This window comes from Mobula hypostoma, chromosome 6 (assembly GCF_963921235.1).
Source record: "Mobula hypostoma chromosome 6, sMobHyp1.1, whole genome shotgun sequence".
Taxonomy (NCBI): Eukaryota; Metazoa; Chordata; class Chondrichthyes; order Myliobatiformes; family Myliobatidae; genus Mobula; species Mobula hypostoma.
The window spans coordinates 166,039,836-166,053,975 of NC_086102.1; the positions used below are offsets into that span (position 1 = coordinate 166,039,836).

Sequence of the window (14,140 nt, forward strand, 5' to 3'; positions counted from 1 at the left end):
GGCAATGTACCAACGATCTGTGTTTTAAACATACATTCATTTTGATGTGAAACACTGTTCCTTTGCACTGTATGACAACATTTTAATCTTTCTTTTAAGAAGGTCATCGATCTTGTGGTACCACCAGCTTTCCTAGGCCAATGTCGGTTTCATGACATTTAAGTGGAGTGGATGAAATTTCAGGCTGCAAGTTCGGGAAGTGCAGAGGGATATTATCTTGCATAAGGTTAATAACGGTAAAGGTTATGCAGTGGTGAAATAAAAACGGCAGGAATAAAATGACCAAGTCCATGCTGCAGAAACACTTAAATGTGACAATACATTTAAGAGGGTAAGCTTAATAATTTCCTTGAACTAACTTGCTTGCAAGTTGCAACGTTTCTTGAGAATCTCTTTACAGCCAGAAAAAAACTGGAGATAAAACTAAAGGCTGAAATCAGAATCAGGTTTACAGTATTATCACTGACATAACTAAGACTTGCTGCTTTTTGCAGGAGTACAAAGGTGACACGAGATGCAAATAAGTACCCACAAATATTCGATAAATGTGTATCACTGAGTAATCTAAGACTACAGTGACAATGTAGAGGAGGCTGGGTAATGGCCAGAAACTGAGAATCGTGGCAACTGAATATTTTGTAATTGTAAACACTTCTGCCACTGTAAGGTCCTATCTTTTGCAAAGCAGCATGGGGTGGAAAATATAGACAAAAAGGTAGAACCTCAAAAGAAGTAGATGAACAACGAGAGTCAGTATTAATTTACTTTGGTGGGGGATTAGGTCTGTTGGTGAAACTGCATAATTAGCATTTGGAGTCACAAGATTTAATGCTCTGACATGAGCAAAAAAGTGACAACAATGGGACAGTCTGTAAAACCCCCATATGAGCCTAAAGGCTGGATATAAATCCCATTGTAGAGGCCTGAGCACACAACTTAGGCAAAATATCCACTGGTGCATTACTGATGGCAGAGATATTGTTATTCAATTAAAGCCCCGTTTGTGCTCTTAGGTGAAGATAAAAGGGTTCAATGGCACTATTTCAAAGAAAATGGACCCTTTATCTTCACCTTAGTGTTCTTCTGGTGCTCTGACTATAATAAATTACCCGATACACTCTTAACAGCAACTTACTTCCACCTTGCTGAGCACAGAATGGCAGTTGCTTCAATGTTTTAACAATAATAAAGCTTCTAAAGTAATCCATTGGCTGTAAAGGTTCGAGTAATATTTGGGTGTGAAAGGTGATATACCAATTTATGCTCTCATTCTAAAAAAAATGTTTTATCTGACTTGGCTTAGGTGCAGTGGGTGTCCTCTTCACACCCTCACACTGGAGCCCATGTAGAGGCTACGTTAGTGATTTACAACGGAAAGCTAACAAACTAATAGAACAGAAAACAAGATGTCTGCACTCAGCATGATACCAAATTAAGCTAATCCTATCTGCGTGCACATGGTCTATGCCTCTCCATTCCCTGCCTGTTCACGTGCCTTTTAGTAGCAGCACTAAAGTCAAGTAACATGTTGTCCTAAGGGGGTCCTCAGATGCAGACATCCCACTCTGCAAAAACTCATTTCAGGGAGGTAGCACCATCAATTTGCGGGAGACTCCCGGAACTTCGGGAAGAGGTGGGATCTCTACAATAGAGTAGCTCCTGAGCAGCTGGCCAGCTAGTTTAAATAACGTTAGCTACGCTAATGAATGAATGACACCTGTTAAACTCACCTCAACATGTCTTTTACAGTCTTAACTCACCATGGGCAATAGAAAAGTCACTGTTGCAAATAGTGCAGTGAGCAACATTGCCATTATTTTTGACCCCTATTAGGCAGGGGTACACATTAGGGTAGTCTGGGGTGACGTATGTTTTATATTTTCTTTTTTTGGAACACTCTGCCATGGCGCATTCGTTCTCATTCTCTCTCTCTCTCTCTCTCTCTCGTGGTCGCTCTCGCACTCTCTCTTGCTTTCTCTCTCTCGCTCTCAAAAAAATTGATTTCCGTGATATTGTATATAATTTGCAGGCATCAGGGAGCCACTATTACTATGCAGGAGACTCCCGGAACTTCCGGGAGAGGTGGGATATCTGCAGATGGCTGCAGAGGCTGATCTGGGATCCACATGTACTGGTGCTGTGTGGACACGAGCAAGTGGTGCCTGTGGTTAGTTGTTGGGTTTCTTAGTGTTCAGTCTCTCAGTTTGCAGCTACCTCTTGTCTTCTGTAGCACAGCGGAGCTAGCTCTCATGTAGTGCAGATCCCTCTTGAACAGATTTCCCCAAGTGCAATGTCTTCCCAGTTTTTAGATGTATTTTGTTAAGTACTTCTTAAACATTGCAATCAGATCTGTTCCATCACTGCACATTCCAGTCACCTATCCCTCAGTGTAAAAAAAACTTGCCTCGTAAATCTCCTTTAAAATTTACCCTCTTGCCTTAAACTATGCCCTTAGTATTTGGTATTTTCACGCTGGGGAAGAGTTCAGTTCAACTGCACCTCCTTGTGCAATTGGATCCTTGATGTCCTCACTTGCAGACCCCAGTCAATTTGGATTGACAACAACATTCCTCCACAATCTCCATCAGCACAGGTGCATCACAAGGCGCGTGCTCAGCCCCCTGATCTACTCACTTTACAATTATGACTGTGAAGCTAAGCCGAGCTCCAATTCCATTTTTTAGGTTTGCTGACGACACTACTGCCATTGGCCATATCAAAGGTGGTGATGAATCATCATATAGGAGGGAGACTGAAAATCTGGCTAAGTGGTGCCACAACAACAACCTCTCATTCATTGTCAACAAGACCAAGGAGTCGATTATTCACTTCAGGAGGAGGAAACCAGAGGTCTGTGAGCCAGTTCTCATCAAGGGACCAGAAGTGGAGAGGGCCAGCAATTTAAAATTCTTTGGTGTTATCATTTCAGAGGATCTGTCCTGCACCAAGCATGCAATTGCCATTACGAAAAATGCACAGCAGCACCTCTCCTTCCTTATAAGTTTTGCGAAGATTCAGCATGACATCTAAAGTTTTGACAAACTTCTTTAGATGTGTGATGGAGAGTATATCGACTGACTGCATCCCTACCCGGTATGGGAATGCCACTGCCCTTGAATGGAAAATCCTACAAAAAGCTCCCGCTCAGTCCATCATGGGTAAAGGCGTCCCCACCAATGAGCACATCTACATGGAGTACAGTTACAGTCACAGGAAAGCAGCATCCATCATCAAGGACCCCCTCCACCCATATTCTCTTCTCACTCCTGCCATCAGGAAGAAGGTACAGGAGCCTCAGGACCCACAACACCAGGTGCAGGAACAGTTATTACCCTTCAATCATCAGGCTCACCAGTTGCTTGCCCGACCTGTTGCATTCGGTCTTTCCTAATTTCTATTATGGTTCTTGGATGTACCGAGTATGCCCTCAAGAAAGCGAATCTCAGTGTCCTATATGATGACATATATGTATTTTGATCGTAACTTTACATTGAACTTTAAAGACTTTGACTATCTTCCCTCTATGCATCTCACGATTTTATATATTTCTATCCAGTCATCCCTCATTCTCTGATGCTCCAGAGAAAACAATCTAATTTTGTCCTATCTTTCCTAATTTGTTAATATCCTCTGCTTCAGACAACATACTGGAGAAGCTCTTCTGCACCCTCTCTAAGCCTCCACGATCTTCCTGTAATGCAGCAACCGGAACGGCACACTCTACTACAAATGTGGCCCAGGCAAAGTTTTATACTGCTGCAACATGATTTTGTGATTTTTATACTCCCGCCAATGACTTATGGGTAGGTGGCCAGGGCTCAGAGGGAATGGGGAGGGGCTAGAAGAAAAACAGTGGCACTTTTTGGTATGATGGATAAGGTTAAGAAGAGGTCTAATCATCATGTTCAATGAAACACAAAATCCTGGAGGAACTCAGTAGCATCCGTGGAAAGGACCAAATGGTTCACATTTCAGGATGAGACCCTTCAACAGGACTCAACAGGAAGGGAGAAGAAGCCAGAATAAGAAGGTGGGGGTGGAGAAGACATGCAAGTGAGAAGGTGATAGGCGAAACCTTGTGAGGGGGAAGGGTGGTGATTAGGGGAGGGGGGGATGAAGTGCGAGGTTGGGAGGTGAGAGATGGAAAAGGTAAAGGGATGAAGAAGGAGGAATCTGATGGGAAAGGAGAGTGGACCATGAAAGAAAGGAAAGGAGGAGGGGCACCAGAAGGAGGTGACAGGTAGATGAGGGAAAGGTGAAGGTTAAGAGGTGAGTCAAAATTGGGAATGGAAAAAGAGTGGGGGGGGGGGGAGAAATGACCAGAATTTAGAGAAATTGATGTTTATTCCGTCAGGTTGGAAGCTCCCCAGACGGAATACGAGTTTTTGCTCCTCCAGGCCGAATGTGGCCTCATCGTGGCAGTAGAGGAGGTCGTGGCCCAACATGTCAGAGTGGGATTGGGCAGTGGAATTCAAATAGTTGGCCTCTGGGAAACTCTGCCTGTGCAATGGAGTGAAGGTGCTCAACAAGGTGGTTCTCCAATCTACGTCAGGTTTTACCGATGCTGAGGAGACAGCACCGGGAGCACTAGATACAATAGACAACCCAACAGACTTGTAGGTGAAGTGTTGCCTCACCTGGAAGGAGTGATTTAGGCCCTGAATGCTGGTGAGGGAGAAGTTGACTAGGCAGTTGTAGCACTTCCGATTGCAGGGATAAGTGCCAGGAGGGAGATCAGTGGGGAGGGACAAATGGATAAGGGAATCATGGAGAGAGAGATCTCTGCAAAAATGGGAATGGGTGGAGGTAAAGTTGTGTTTGGTGGTAGGATCCCATTGAAGATGGAGGAAATTGTGGAGAATGAGTTGTTTGATGTGGAAGCTCCAGAGGTGATAAGTAAACCTACCTCCCCATGGGTCTCTGCAGGTTCAAAGTCCTGGGAAGCTTCAATAAAGTTAATAGGGGAAATTTTTACCAGTTAATGAATGAATTACCAGGAAATGAAAATCAGAAATTTTACTTTTCATTTCATACTAAAAGAATGAGGAGCTCAAGACAATTTTTCTTGATGCAGGAAACTAACAAGCCATCCTACCATAGACGTCAAAGTGCAGTCAATTCAGTAATTTGTTAAAAAGCAAATGGACACACATTTGAAAAAAAAATTCAGAAAAGATACAGTATGGTATGAAATAAACAGCTCTTCCAAAGATAATGGAACAAACAAAAGCAAATTTCTATTGCTGAAGCTGAATACATGTTTACTGGGTATGATTTTTCAATGATCATTCATGAATGGGTAAAATTAACAGTTTTGTACAGTCACACTGAAACTCATACTGTACCTCATGTACACAATTGAATAACTCCCAGTCATAAATTGTCATCTGGTAGGCTAAGTCTTTAGAACTCATCAACTCAAAGGTTGCCATTGTTCCCATAGATGGACCTTCCTGATCCGGCAATGGCATCTGGAAAAGACCAAACCAAATAAAATTTATCAATAGATACACAATCGAACCCGCATTTCAAACCTGCTGGGAAGATGCACTTGTGTTTTTCCAAATTCCTCAGGACAGGGTTTACAAACTTAAAAAAATGGTATTTTAGGGGATAGTCATTAAAAAATTATCCTTGAAGAAAAAGAATTTTCAACAGAAGTCAGGGATGACAGTGCCCTGATATACAGTATCTTGATGTCTAAATATTTGGTCTGACATATTTAAAACTAAGAGTAACATCTGTACAGATTCTTTATAAGCCCTCTTTCCGCTTCACAGGAAGATACTGCACCAATGGACCAATTGGCACAATGTGTACTAATGTTCCCTATTAACATAATGGGACACCTTCTGCTCTCCTAGATGTTCCAGCAAAGTTATTTTCCCCCCAATTTACTGATATAGAAAGCTCTTGACCACCATCATACATCAATACTTGACCACCAGATAAAATAAGCCAGAGCCACTCTCGTGATTTGAAGAATTCCCTTCATTTCACCAAAGTGTCAGAAATCAGCATGTCTGGAAAAAGCTGTAAATAATTACTTTTGACTCATAACTTTCTCTTTCCTGTTGCAACCTTGTGTAATTAATTTGAGAAATCTGGCAATCTGTGATCCACATGAGTAGCTTGATATGTATTTCAGGGATTCTAAAGCTACCAATTAAGCAGAAATCATCTCCCAAATCACACAAAATGCCCGAGGAACTCAACAGGCCAGGCAGTATCTATAGAAAAAAGTGCGGTCGATGTTTGGGCCAAAACCTATTGGTAGAACCTTTTTTCCCATAGATGCTTCCTGGCTTGCTGAGTTCCTCTGGCATTTTGTGTGCGTTGCTCCAATTTCCAGCATCTGCAGATTTTCTCTTGTTTGTGATCTCCCAAAATCATCTAACTTAATTATCTACTATTACCATCTTATTTTTAAGCTCATCCATTTTTTACAAATTAGTTGCCATCTTATGAATGTATCCCATGCACTTGTGTCAATGTTCAACTAACTCCTATTTGAATAAGTTCTGTTCAGTGATCCAATGAAAGCTTATCAAACTGGAACATTAACTCAGTTTCTTTCTTCATGAACGCTGATCAACCTATGGCATATTTTCAACACCTGCTTTGTTGTCTGATTTCCATTATCTGACCTATTTTGCTTTTGCCATACACTGCTATATTTTATTTTTCCTTTGATCAAGTTCCATCTTTGTCTTTTAAAATTGTGATCAAGTAAAATGAAGAGTCAGATTCAGCTAAAGCTGTAGTTTGCAAAGGTGAAATAGGGTGTTCACATCTGGAGATCTCATTTTCATTTCCAATTGATTATTTAGATTCAGAAGACTGGGCATTCCCTGAAAAGTATTATTACCATTTTCAAATTAAATTCTACTGGTTTAGATCAAAACAGAGACACGCAGTCTTGAGACTTGTCTTCATCTGTCTATAGACCTAGGGAATTCAGTTTCCAGTTAAGAGTTAATCCCTCCTATGGCAAAAACAATTGCTTTTTGAATACTCTGCTGAGGATGCTCAATTGTCCAGTATAAATATCACTGATGCTTGCTTGTAAGATCTTTATATGCCAGGGGAATCAAGAATCAATAAAATAGGATTGAATTGGGATCAATAAAATTTGACACTGTGGGCCAACAGGGCTGTTTCTGTGCTTGATGACTGTACGGACTATATTTCAACTAGCACTTCCAGAGAGGACCACCAGCTAAAAAGAACACACACCAACTGGTTTTGGCAGTTTGTAAGTGGGGAACATGGAGTTCAGATTTCAGTACATCCGATCTCTTGCTCCACTGCTGGACTCAGTTATAACAGCCATGGTTGGCACCTGAAATAGGGGGTTGGCAACTTAAATGGAAGAACTTAACAAAAGTAGCATTTTGTTAAAATTAATATTAGCTATTCAATTAATTTCAGTTAAATACATTAAAAAAGATAACTTTGATTGAACTTAGTTTTTTTTTAAAAAACATTTAAATCTATTTCTACTGTTTTGAAATGCCTGATGGAAATAGTTGTAGAGGCCTCTGACAGTAAGGGCTTCCAAAAGGAAGATGATTAGATGTCACGTATGGTGATCAAAGGTGCAATATAAGAGGCAGCAGCAGCATGGATAGAACATTGGCAAGGAAATGGGAAACAGTAAGACTGATTGGAAGTGTTTAGTGTTCCATAAGCGTCAGTTCAGGGCAGCACTTTTCCTAATATACCTTTACAAGCTCATCTTTCACATTGCTGATGACACACAACTTGGGTGTGTGGTGACCTGTGAGGAGGACAGTATTAGATTTGACGGAGAAATGGAGAAACTGACGGACAGGGAGGATAGATGGCAAATGAAATTTAATGGTTACAAACGCGGAGAGTTACAACTTGGTAGGACAGAACAGAACCAGAACCTTCAATACTTTTGCAGCTTTGCTGGGCAAAATGACCTTCAGGCAGAGAGGCCTAGAGCTTAATTTGACCTACAAGTCTGAAAATGGTTGGTGTGACTGTAGGAATCGTGTGGGGAGGAGAGGGTGGATACTAGGCTTGGTCTGGCCCATTACTGTTTCTGTATATTAAAAAAAAACAGTTTGGTGCAAGATGATCTTCTCCCCAGGCCTTTTCTCCATTTTCCCAACAACTTTAATAGTTCTCCCAAATCTCCTTTGCATTGATTTTATGTTCAGTGTTTGATCTTTCTCCTATCTTTTTTTTTTGTTGTTTTCTCTTGGAAGTTAACAAATTGCTGCCTCACTTCAAATCTGGAAAAACACGGTTCAGACCAATGAACCAGAAGATCAAATCTTCAGCCTTCAGAAGTTACTAGTTCAGTATGTTTAAAGGTGTGCATGTACATAAAAGACTAATCTCCAATTATTTCTGCATGGGGTTCAGGTATGTAATTTAGGGATCATGGAAACCCGAACACTACACAGCTTCATATTATCTCAGATAAGATTGTTATTTTTCACCTAATATCATGAGCTGACAGGAAGTTAATAAACGATCTGTAATCTACACTGAAATCCTGGTAAGAAAAGATTAAATAAGTAACCCGTCTGACTAAATTGCCAGCAGTGATGTCATTCGTTTGACTTTAGAGAGCAAAATATCAGCAAAGTCTAATCTTACTGATTCACTTAAACTTGTAAAGTGTTTAAATGAAGATAAGTAATTGAAATGTTTATCAGTTTGGGTGATCAGTTGCGAAGGCAAATCTATGTATGGTTGATTCATAATGTGGACAGTACATTTTAAAAACTAAGGTATATTTCCATTCTACAACAGGGTATAAGAGAACTTGTACACAAGGTGACAAATATATAAACCAGATTCAGAAGATACATACCAGAGAGTCAAATTGTTCCCTCGGACAAACAAACAAGCGTCCATTTACATTGGTCGTTGTGAAAACTGAAACATCGTTTGGATTCAATACCATTTTTTCTGAAATAAATGAGGAACAATGAAAGTGAACATCAATGATATTATCTTTTTCTTTCCATTATACAATCTTTTATTTATTTTAGAATATTGAGACATCAGTGATTCAGGTGCTCAAGCACACTGGGACCACATCACAATATGGTATACCCTTTCCGAACCAGAAAAAGTTAATTGAACAAACAATTCTTCCTATGGAGAAAATGGAAAAGATGAAATCAAATTAATTGGATGAGATATTCGTTGGGCATAATGTTCTATTTTCACGATCTTACTTAAGACACAGTAGGAGACCATTTGCCCTGTCTGGTCCATGCCAGCTCTCAGCAGAGCAATCCCATCAGCCTCTTCCCCCGAGACCCAGCTACTCATTTTCTCTTACATGCCCATTCATTCTTCTTCAATTAGTGTAGGCACTTACCTACGCTAAAGGATAATTTACAACCACCAATTTGACAACCAGATTGAGAGCGACATCGACTAAGCCTTGAAGTTAGGCTGCCAACCTGATCGCTTGTCTAAATAACACTGGATCACAGAAAGAGGCTTAAAAAGGCAAAAATAAATTGAAGTGAAATAATTATTTGCATATACATTTACATTACTATTACCAGTGAAATTTTGCTGCAAAATGTGATCTGAAAATTAATAACCTAATTTTGTAATATTCAGCCTGAATAAATGACATCAGTAATGAACTGCTGCTCGGCTGACTTGTTCAGTTTAATGAGTAGTTTATTGTGACTGCCAACTTCATTGTTAATAAAAATACAGCAACAACTTTCCATTCCAGTCGATAGAAAGCAAGTGCAAGTTAGTATGTTTTAGTCAATAAATTATGGAATTGGGTAAATGAATCACAAAGTCATGTCCATTTAATTGAGCATTTAGAGGATTCAGCTTTCCTCAGTTGTAAAGATCAGCTCCAGCAGAATCTAATGATCTGGATCCCTGTAGTCGAGAAAGACATGTTGAAACTTTAACTGCTAATGTGAATTTTTTAGATTATCTTAGATTAGATTATGAGGACAGTCAGTCCTCATTTATTGTCATTTAGAAATGCATGCATTAAAAATGATACAATGTTCCTCCAGAATGATATCACAAGAAACACAGGACAAACCAAGACTAAAACTGACAAAACCACATAATTATAACATATAGTTACAACAGTGCAAAGCAATACCATAATTTGATAAAGAGCAGACCATGGGCACGGTAAAAAATAGTCTCAAAGTCCCGATAGACTCATCATCTCACGTAGGCGGCAAAAGAGAGAAACTCTCCCTGCCATGAACCTCCAAGCGCTGCCAACTTGCTGATGCAGCACCACTGGAAACACCCGATCGCAGCGGACTCTGAGTCTGTCCGAAGACTTCCAGCCTCCGACCAGCCCCTCTGACACAGCCTCTCCAAGCACCATCCTCTGTCGAGCACTTCGACATTGCCCCGGCCGCCAAGCAACAAGCAAAGCCGAGGACTTGGGGCGTTCTCCTCCGGAGATTCTGGACCACACAGTAGCAGCAGCAGCGAAGCAGGCATTTCAGAAGTTTCACCAGATGTTCCTCCGTGCTCTCACGTCTGTCTCCATCAAATCAGGATTGTGCACGGCACCCTACTTGACAAATAACAGACATCACCACCAGAGTGGCTGCTGCCAGCTGTGTTGCGCTGCCATCTTCTCCTCCCTTTTTATGGAATTTTTATGAAAATCTGAATTTACAGTACTGTGCAGAAGTCTTAGGCACCCTGGATTTTTTAAATACAATTTTTGTTTTAGATGTTTAATGTTTTTTATTTTCTGCATTAGTGTGGCAGTAGAAAAGAGCAAATTTTCGATTTCCAAATGCTCATTTTCCAAAAAAAATTAAATGAAACAGAGAAATTTTTGTATTTTGCTAAAGAAAGTAATATATTAGATAATACATCACTTGTCAAATAAAAGCTTGTTTACTTTGTAGGTGTATAGCCCAGTGCATATTTAAACAAAGATAACAAACAGGAAGCTAATGTGCCATGACACTGAGTTGAATGAACAAAACTGGTTAACTGAAACAGAAGAGGATGTAGAAGGACTCAAACTGGGTGAAGGACAACCAAACTAAAAAGGTGAGGGTATGACAGATGTGACAGGTTAACCTTCAGATCATTAACCCTTACATCATGGTGAAAGGTAGCACAGCAATAAGACATAAGTTCTGCATCAGCAGGGTCTCTCCCAAGAAGAAATTTCATAGAAGACAGGAGTTTCAAGATGTGCTGTCCAAGCTCTTCTGAAGAAGCACAAAGAAATAGGCAAGGTTGAGGATCAGAAACGCAGTCATTGGCCACGGAAACTGAGTGCAGTTGGTGAGAGGTACATCAAACTAAATGTCCCTTCTAAATCGGAAGAAGTCCAGCACTGCTATCAGCTCGGAACTGACAGAAACTACCGGAACCCAAGTACACCCCTCACCCCTCTACAGTCCAGAGAAGAGTTGCTGCCAAAAAGCCATTCCTCCAAAGTGGAAACAAAGCCGACAGACTCACCTACACGCAAAAACACAACTGAGGTGCTGAACAATGGCAGCAAGTGCTCTGGACTGATGAGTTAAAACTTGAAATTTCTGATTCAAGCAGGAGGCAGTGAGTATGTAGAAGAGCTGGAGAGCACTACGTGGGTGAGTGTCTGCAGCCAGCTGCGAAGCATGGTGGAGGTTCCCTGCAGGCCTAGGGCTGCAAATGGAGTTGATGATCTGGTCAGAGTTAATGGAATCCTCAGTCCTGAGAAGTACAAGCAGATTCTCATCTATTATGCAATACCATCAGGGGGGGGGGGGTCTACTCGGTTCCAACTTCATTCTGCATCAGGATGCTGACTCCAAACGAACGGCCAAGGACATAAAGAACTACCTTCAGCGAAAAAACAACAAGGAGCTCCCTAACAGATGGTACAGCTTCCACGGAACCCTGATCGCAACATCATCGAGGCTGCCTAGGATTAGCTGGAGAGACAGAAGAAAGCAAGACAGCCAAAGTCTGCAGAAGAACTATGGCAAGTCCTCCAAGATGCTTAGAACAACCTACCAGCAGATTTTCTTATAAAACTGCACAACAGTGTCCCTAAGAGAATTGATGCAGTTTTAAAGGGAAAGAGTGATGACACCAAATATTGATTTAGGTTAGATTTAGTTTAGTTTTTTTTCTGTTTACTATCCCTTATAGTTTTTTTTGATATTTGGAATATCTTCATTTCATTATTTTTGAAAGTATTTTTGCTTTGCAGAGTTTTTTTGCACAGTGCTGTACATTTATAATCAAGATACAAATACAAACCCCATTTCCAGAAAAGTTAGGATATTTTCCAAAATGCAATAAAAACAAAAATCTGTGATATGTTAATTCACATGAACCTTTATTTAACTGACAAAAGTACAAAGAAAAGATTTTCAATAGTTTTACTGACCAGCTTAATTGTATTTTGTAAACATACACAAATTTAGAATTTGATGGCTGCAACACACTCAACAAAAGTTGGGACAGAGGCATGTTTACCATTGTGTTACATCACCTTTCCTTTTAATAACACTTTTTAATCGTTTTGGAACTGAGGATACTAATTGTAGCAGATTTGCAATTGGAAATTTTGTCCATTCTTGCTTGATGTAAGACTTCAGCTGCTCAACGGTCCGTGATCTCCGTTGTCTGATTCTCCTCTTCATGATGCACCATACATTTTCAATAAGAGATAGATCTGGACTGGCAGCAGGCCAGTCAAGCACACGCACTCTATGTCTACAAAGCCACGCTGTTGTAGCCCATGCAGAATGTGGTCTGGCATTGTCCTGCTGAAATAAGCATGGACGTCCCGGGAAGATACGTCGCCCTGATGGCAACATATGACTCTCTAAAATCCTAATATACGCCTCAGAGTCAATGGTACCTTCACATACATGCAACTCACCCATGCCGTGGGCACTGATGCACCCCCATACCATCACAGATGCTGGCTTTTGCACCTTTCGCTGATAACAATCTGGATGGTCGTTTTCATCTTTGGCACGGAGAACTTGACGCCTGTTTTTTCCGAAAACTAGTTGAAATATGGACTCATCTGACCACAGCACACGGTTCCACAGTCTTTCAGTCCATCTGAGATGAGCTCGGGCCCAGAGAACTCACCGGCCTTTCTGCATCGAGTTAATATATGGCTTCTTCCTTGCGTAATACAGTTTCAAGTTGCATTTCTGGATGCAGCGACGGACTGTGTTGAGTGACAATGGTTTTCCGAAGTACTCCCGAGTCCAGGTGGCTATAATTGCCACAATAGCGTGACGGTTTCTTAGGCAGTGCCGCCTGAGGGCTCGCAGATCATGCCCATTCAACAGTGGTTTCCAACCTTGCCCTTTATGCACTGAGATGTCTCTGAATCTTTTCACAATATTATGTAATGTAGATATTGAAAGACCTAAATTCTCTGCAATCTTGCATTGAGAAATTTTCCTTTTGAACTGACTAACAATTCTCTCATGAATTTTGGCACAAAGGGGTGAGCCACGACCCATCCTTGCTTGCAAAGACTGAGCCTTTGATGGACGCTACTTTTATACACAGTCATGATACCTCACCTGCTACCAATTAGCCTGCTTAATATGGAGTCTTCCAAACCAGTGTTACTTGAATATTCTGTGCACTTTCTAATCTTATTTTAACTCTGTCCCAACTTTTGTTGAGTGTGTTGCAGCCATTAAATTATAAATTTGTGTATACTTACAAAATACAATTAAGTTGGTCAGTAAAACTACTGAAAATCTTTTCTTTGTACTTTTGTCAGTTAAATAAAGGTTCACGTGAATTAACATATCACAGATTTTTGTTTTTATTGAACTTTGGAAAATATCCCAACTTTTCTGGAAATGGGGTTTGTACATATTCTTTCATGAAATTTCCTGATTTTCAATCCAATAGGATAGAAACTATTAAAATAAGAGGCAAAGAGTGGGAATAAAGGGTGCCTTTTCTGGTTGGCTGCCAATGACTAGTGGTGTTCCACAGGGGTCGGTGTTGGAGCCACCTGTTTTCATGTCATATGTCAATGATTTGGATGACAGATTTGATTGAGTAATCACCCAGTTTGTGGACGATATGATGACAGGTGGAGGGGCAGGTAGTGTTAAGGAAGCAGGGAGTCTGCAGAAGGACTTAGACAGATTGT

The 14,140-nt window shown here is 40.7% G+C and overlaps 1 protein-coding gene across 9 annotated transcripts in view; it reads right to left on the minus strand.

The window, feature by feature from the left end:
* Positions 1-14,140, minus strand: part of rapgef4a (Rap guanine nucleotide exchange factor 4a) — a 293,410-nt gene that overhangs the window by 28,433 nt on the left and 250,837 nt on the right. For all 9 annotated transcript variants that reach the window (XM_063052160.1, XM_063052159.1, XM_063052167.1 and 6 more), the window contains 2 exons: positions 8,852-8,949; positions 5,346-5,471 (listed from right to left, as the gene is read on the minus strand). In XM_063052160.1, coding sequence (XP_062908230.1) covers positions 5,346-5,471; positions 8,852-8,949 — 224 coding nt within the window. The remainder of the gene's footprint in view (positions 1-5,345; positions 5,472-8,851; positions 8,950-14,140) is intronic.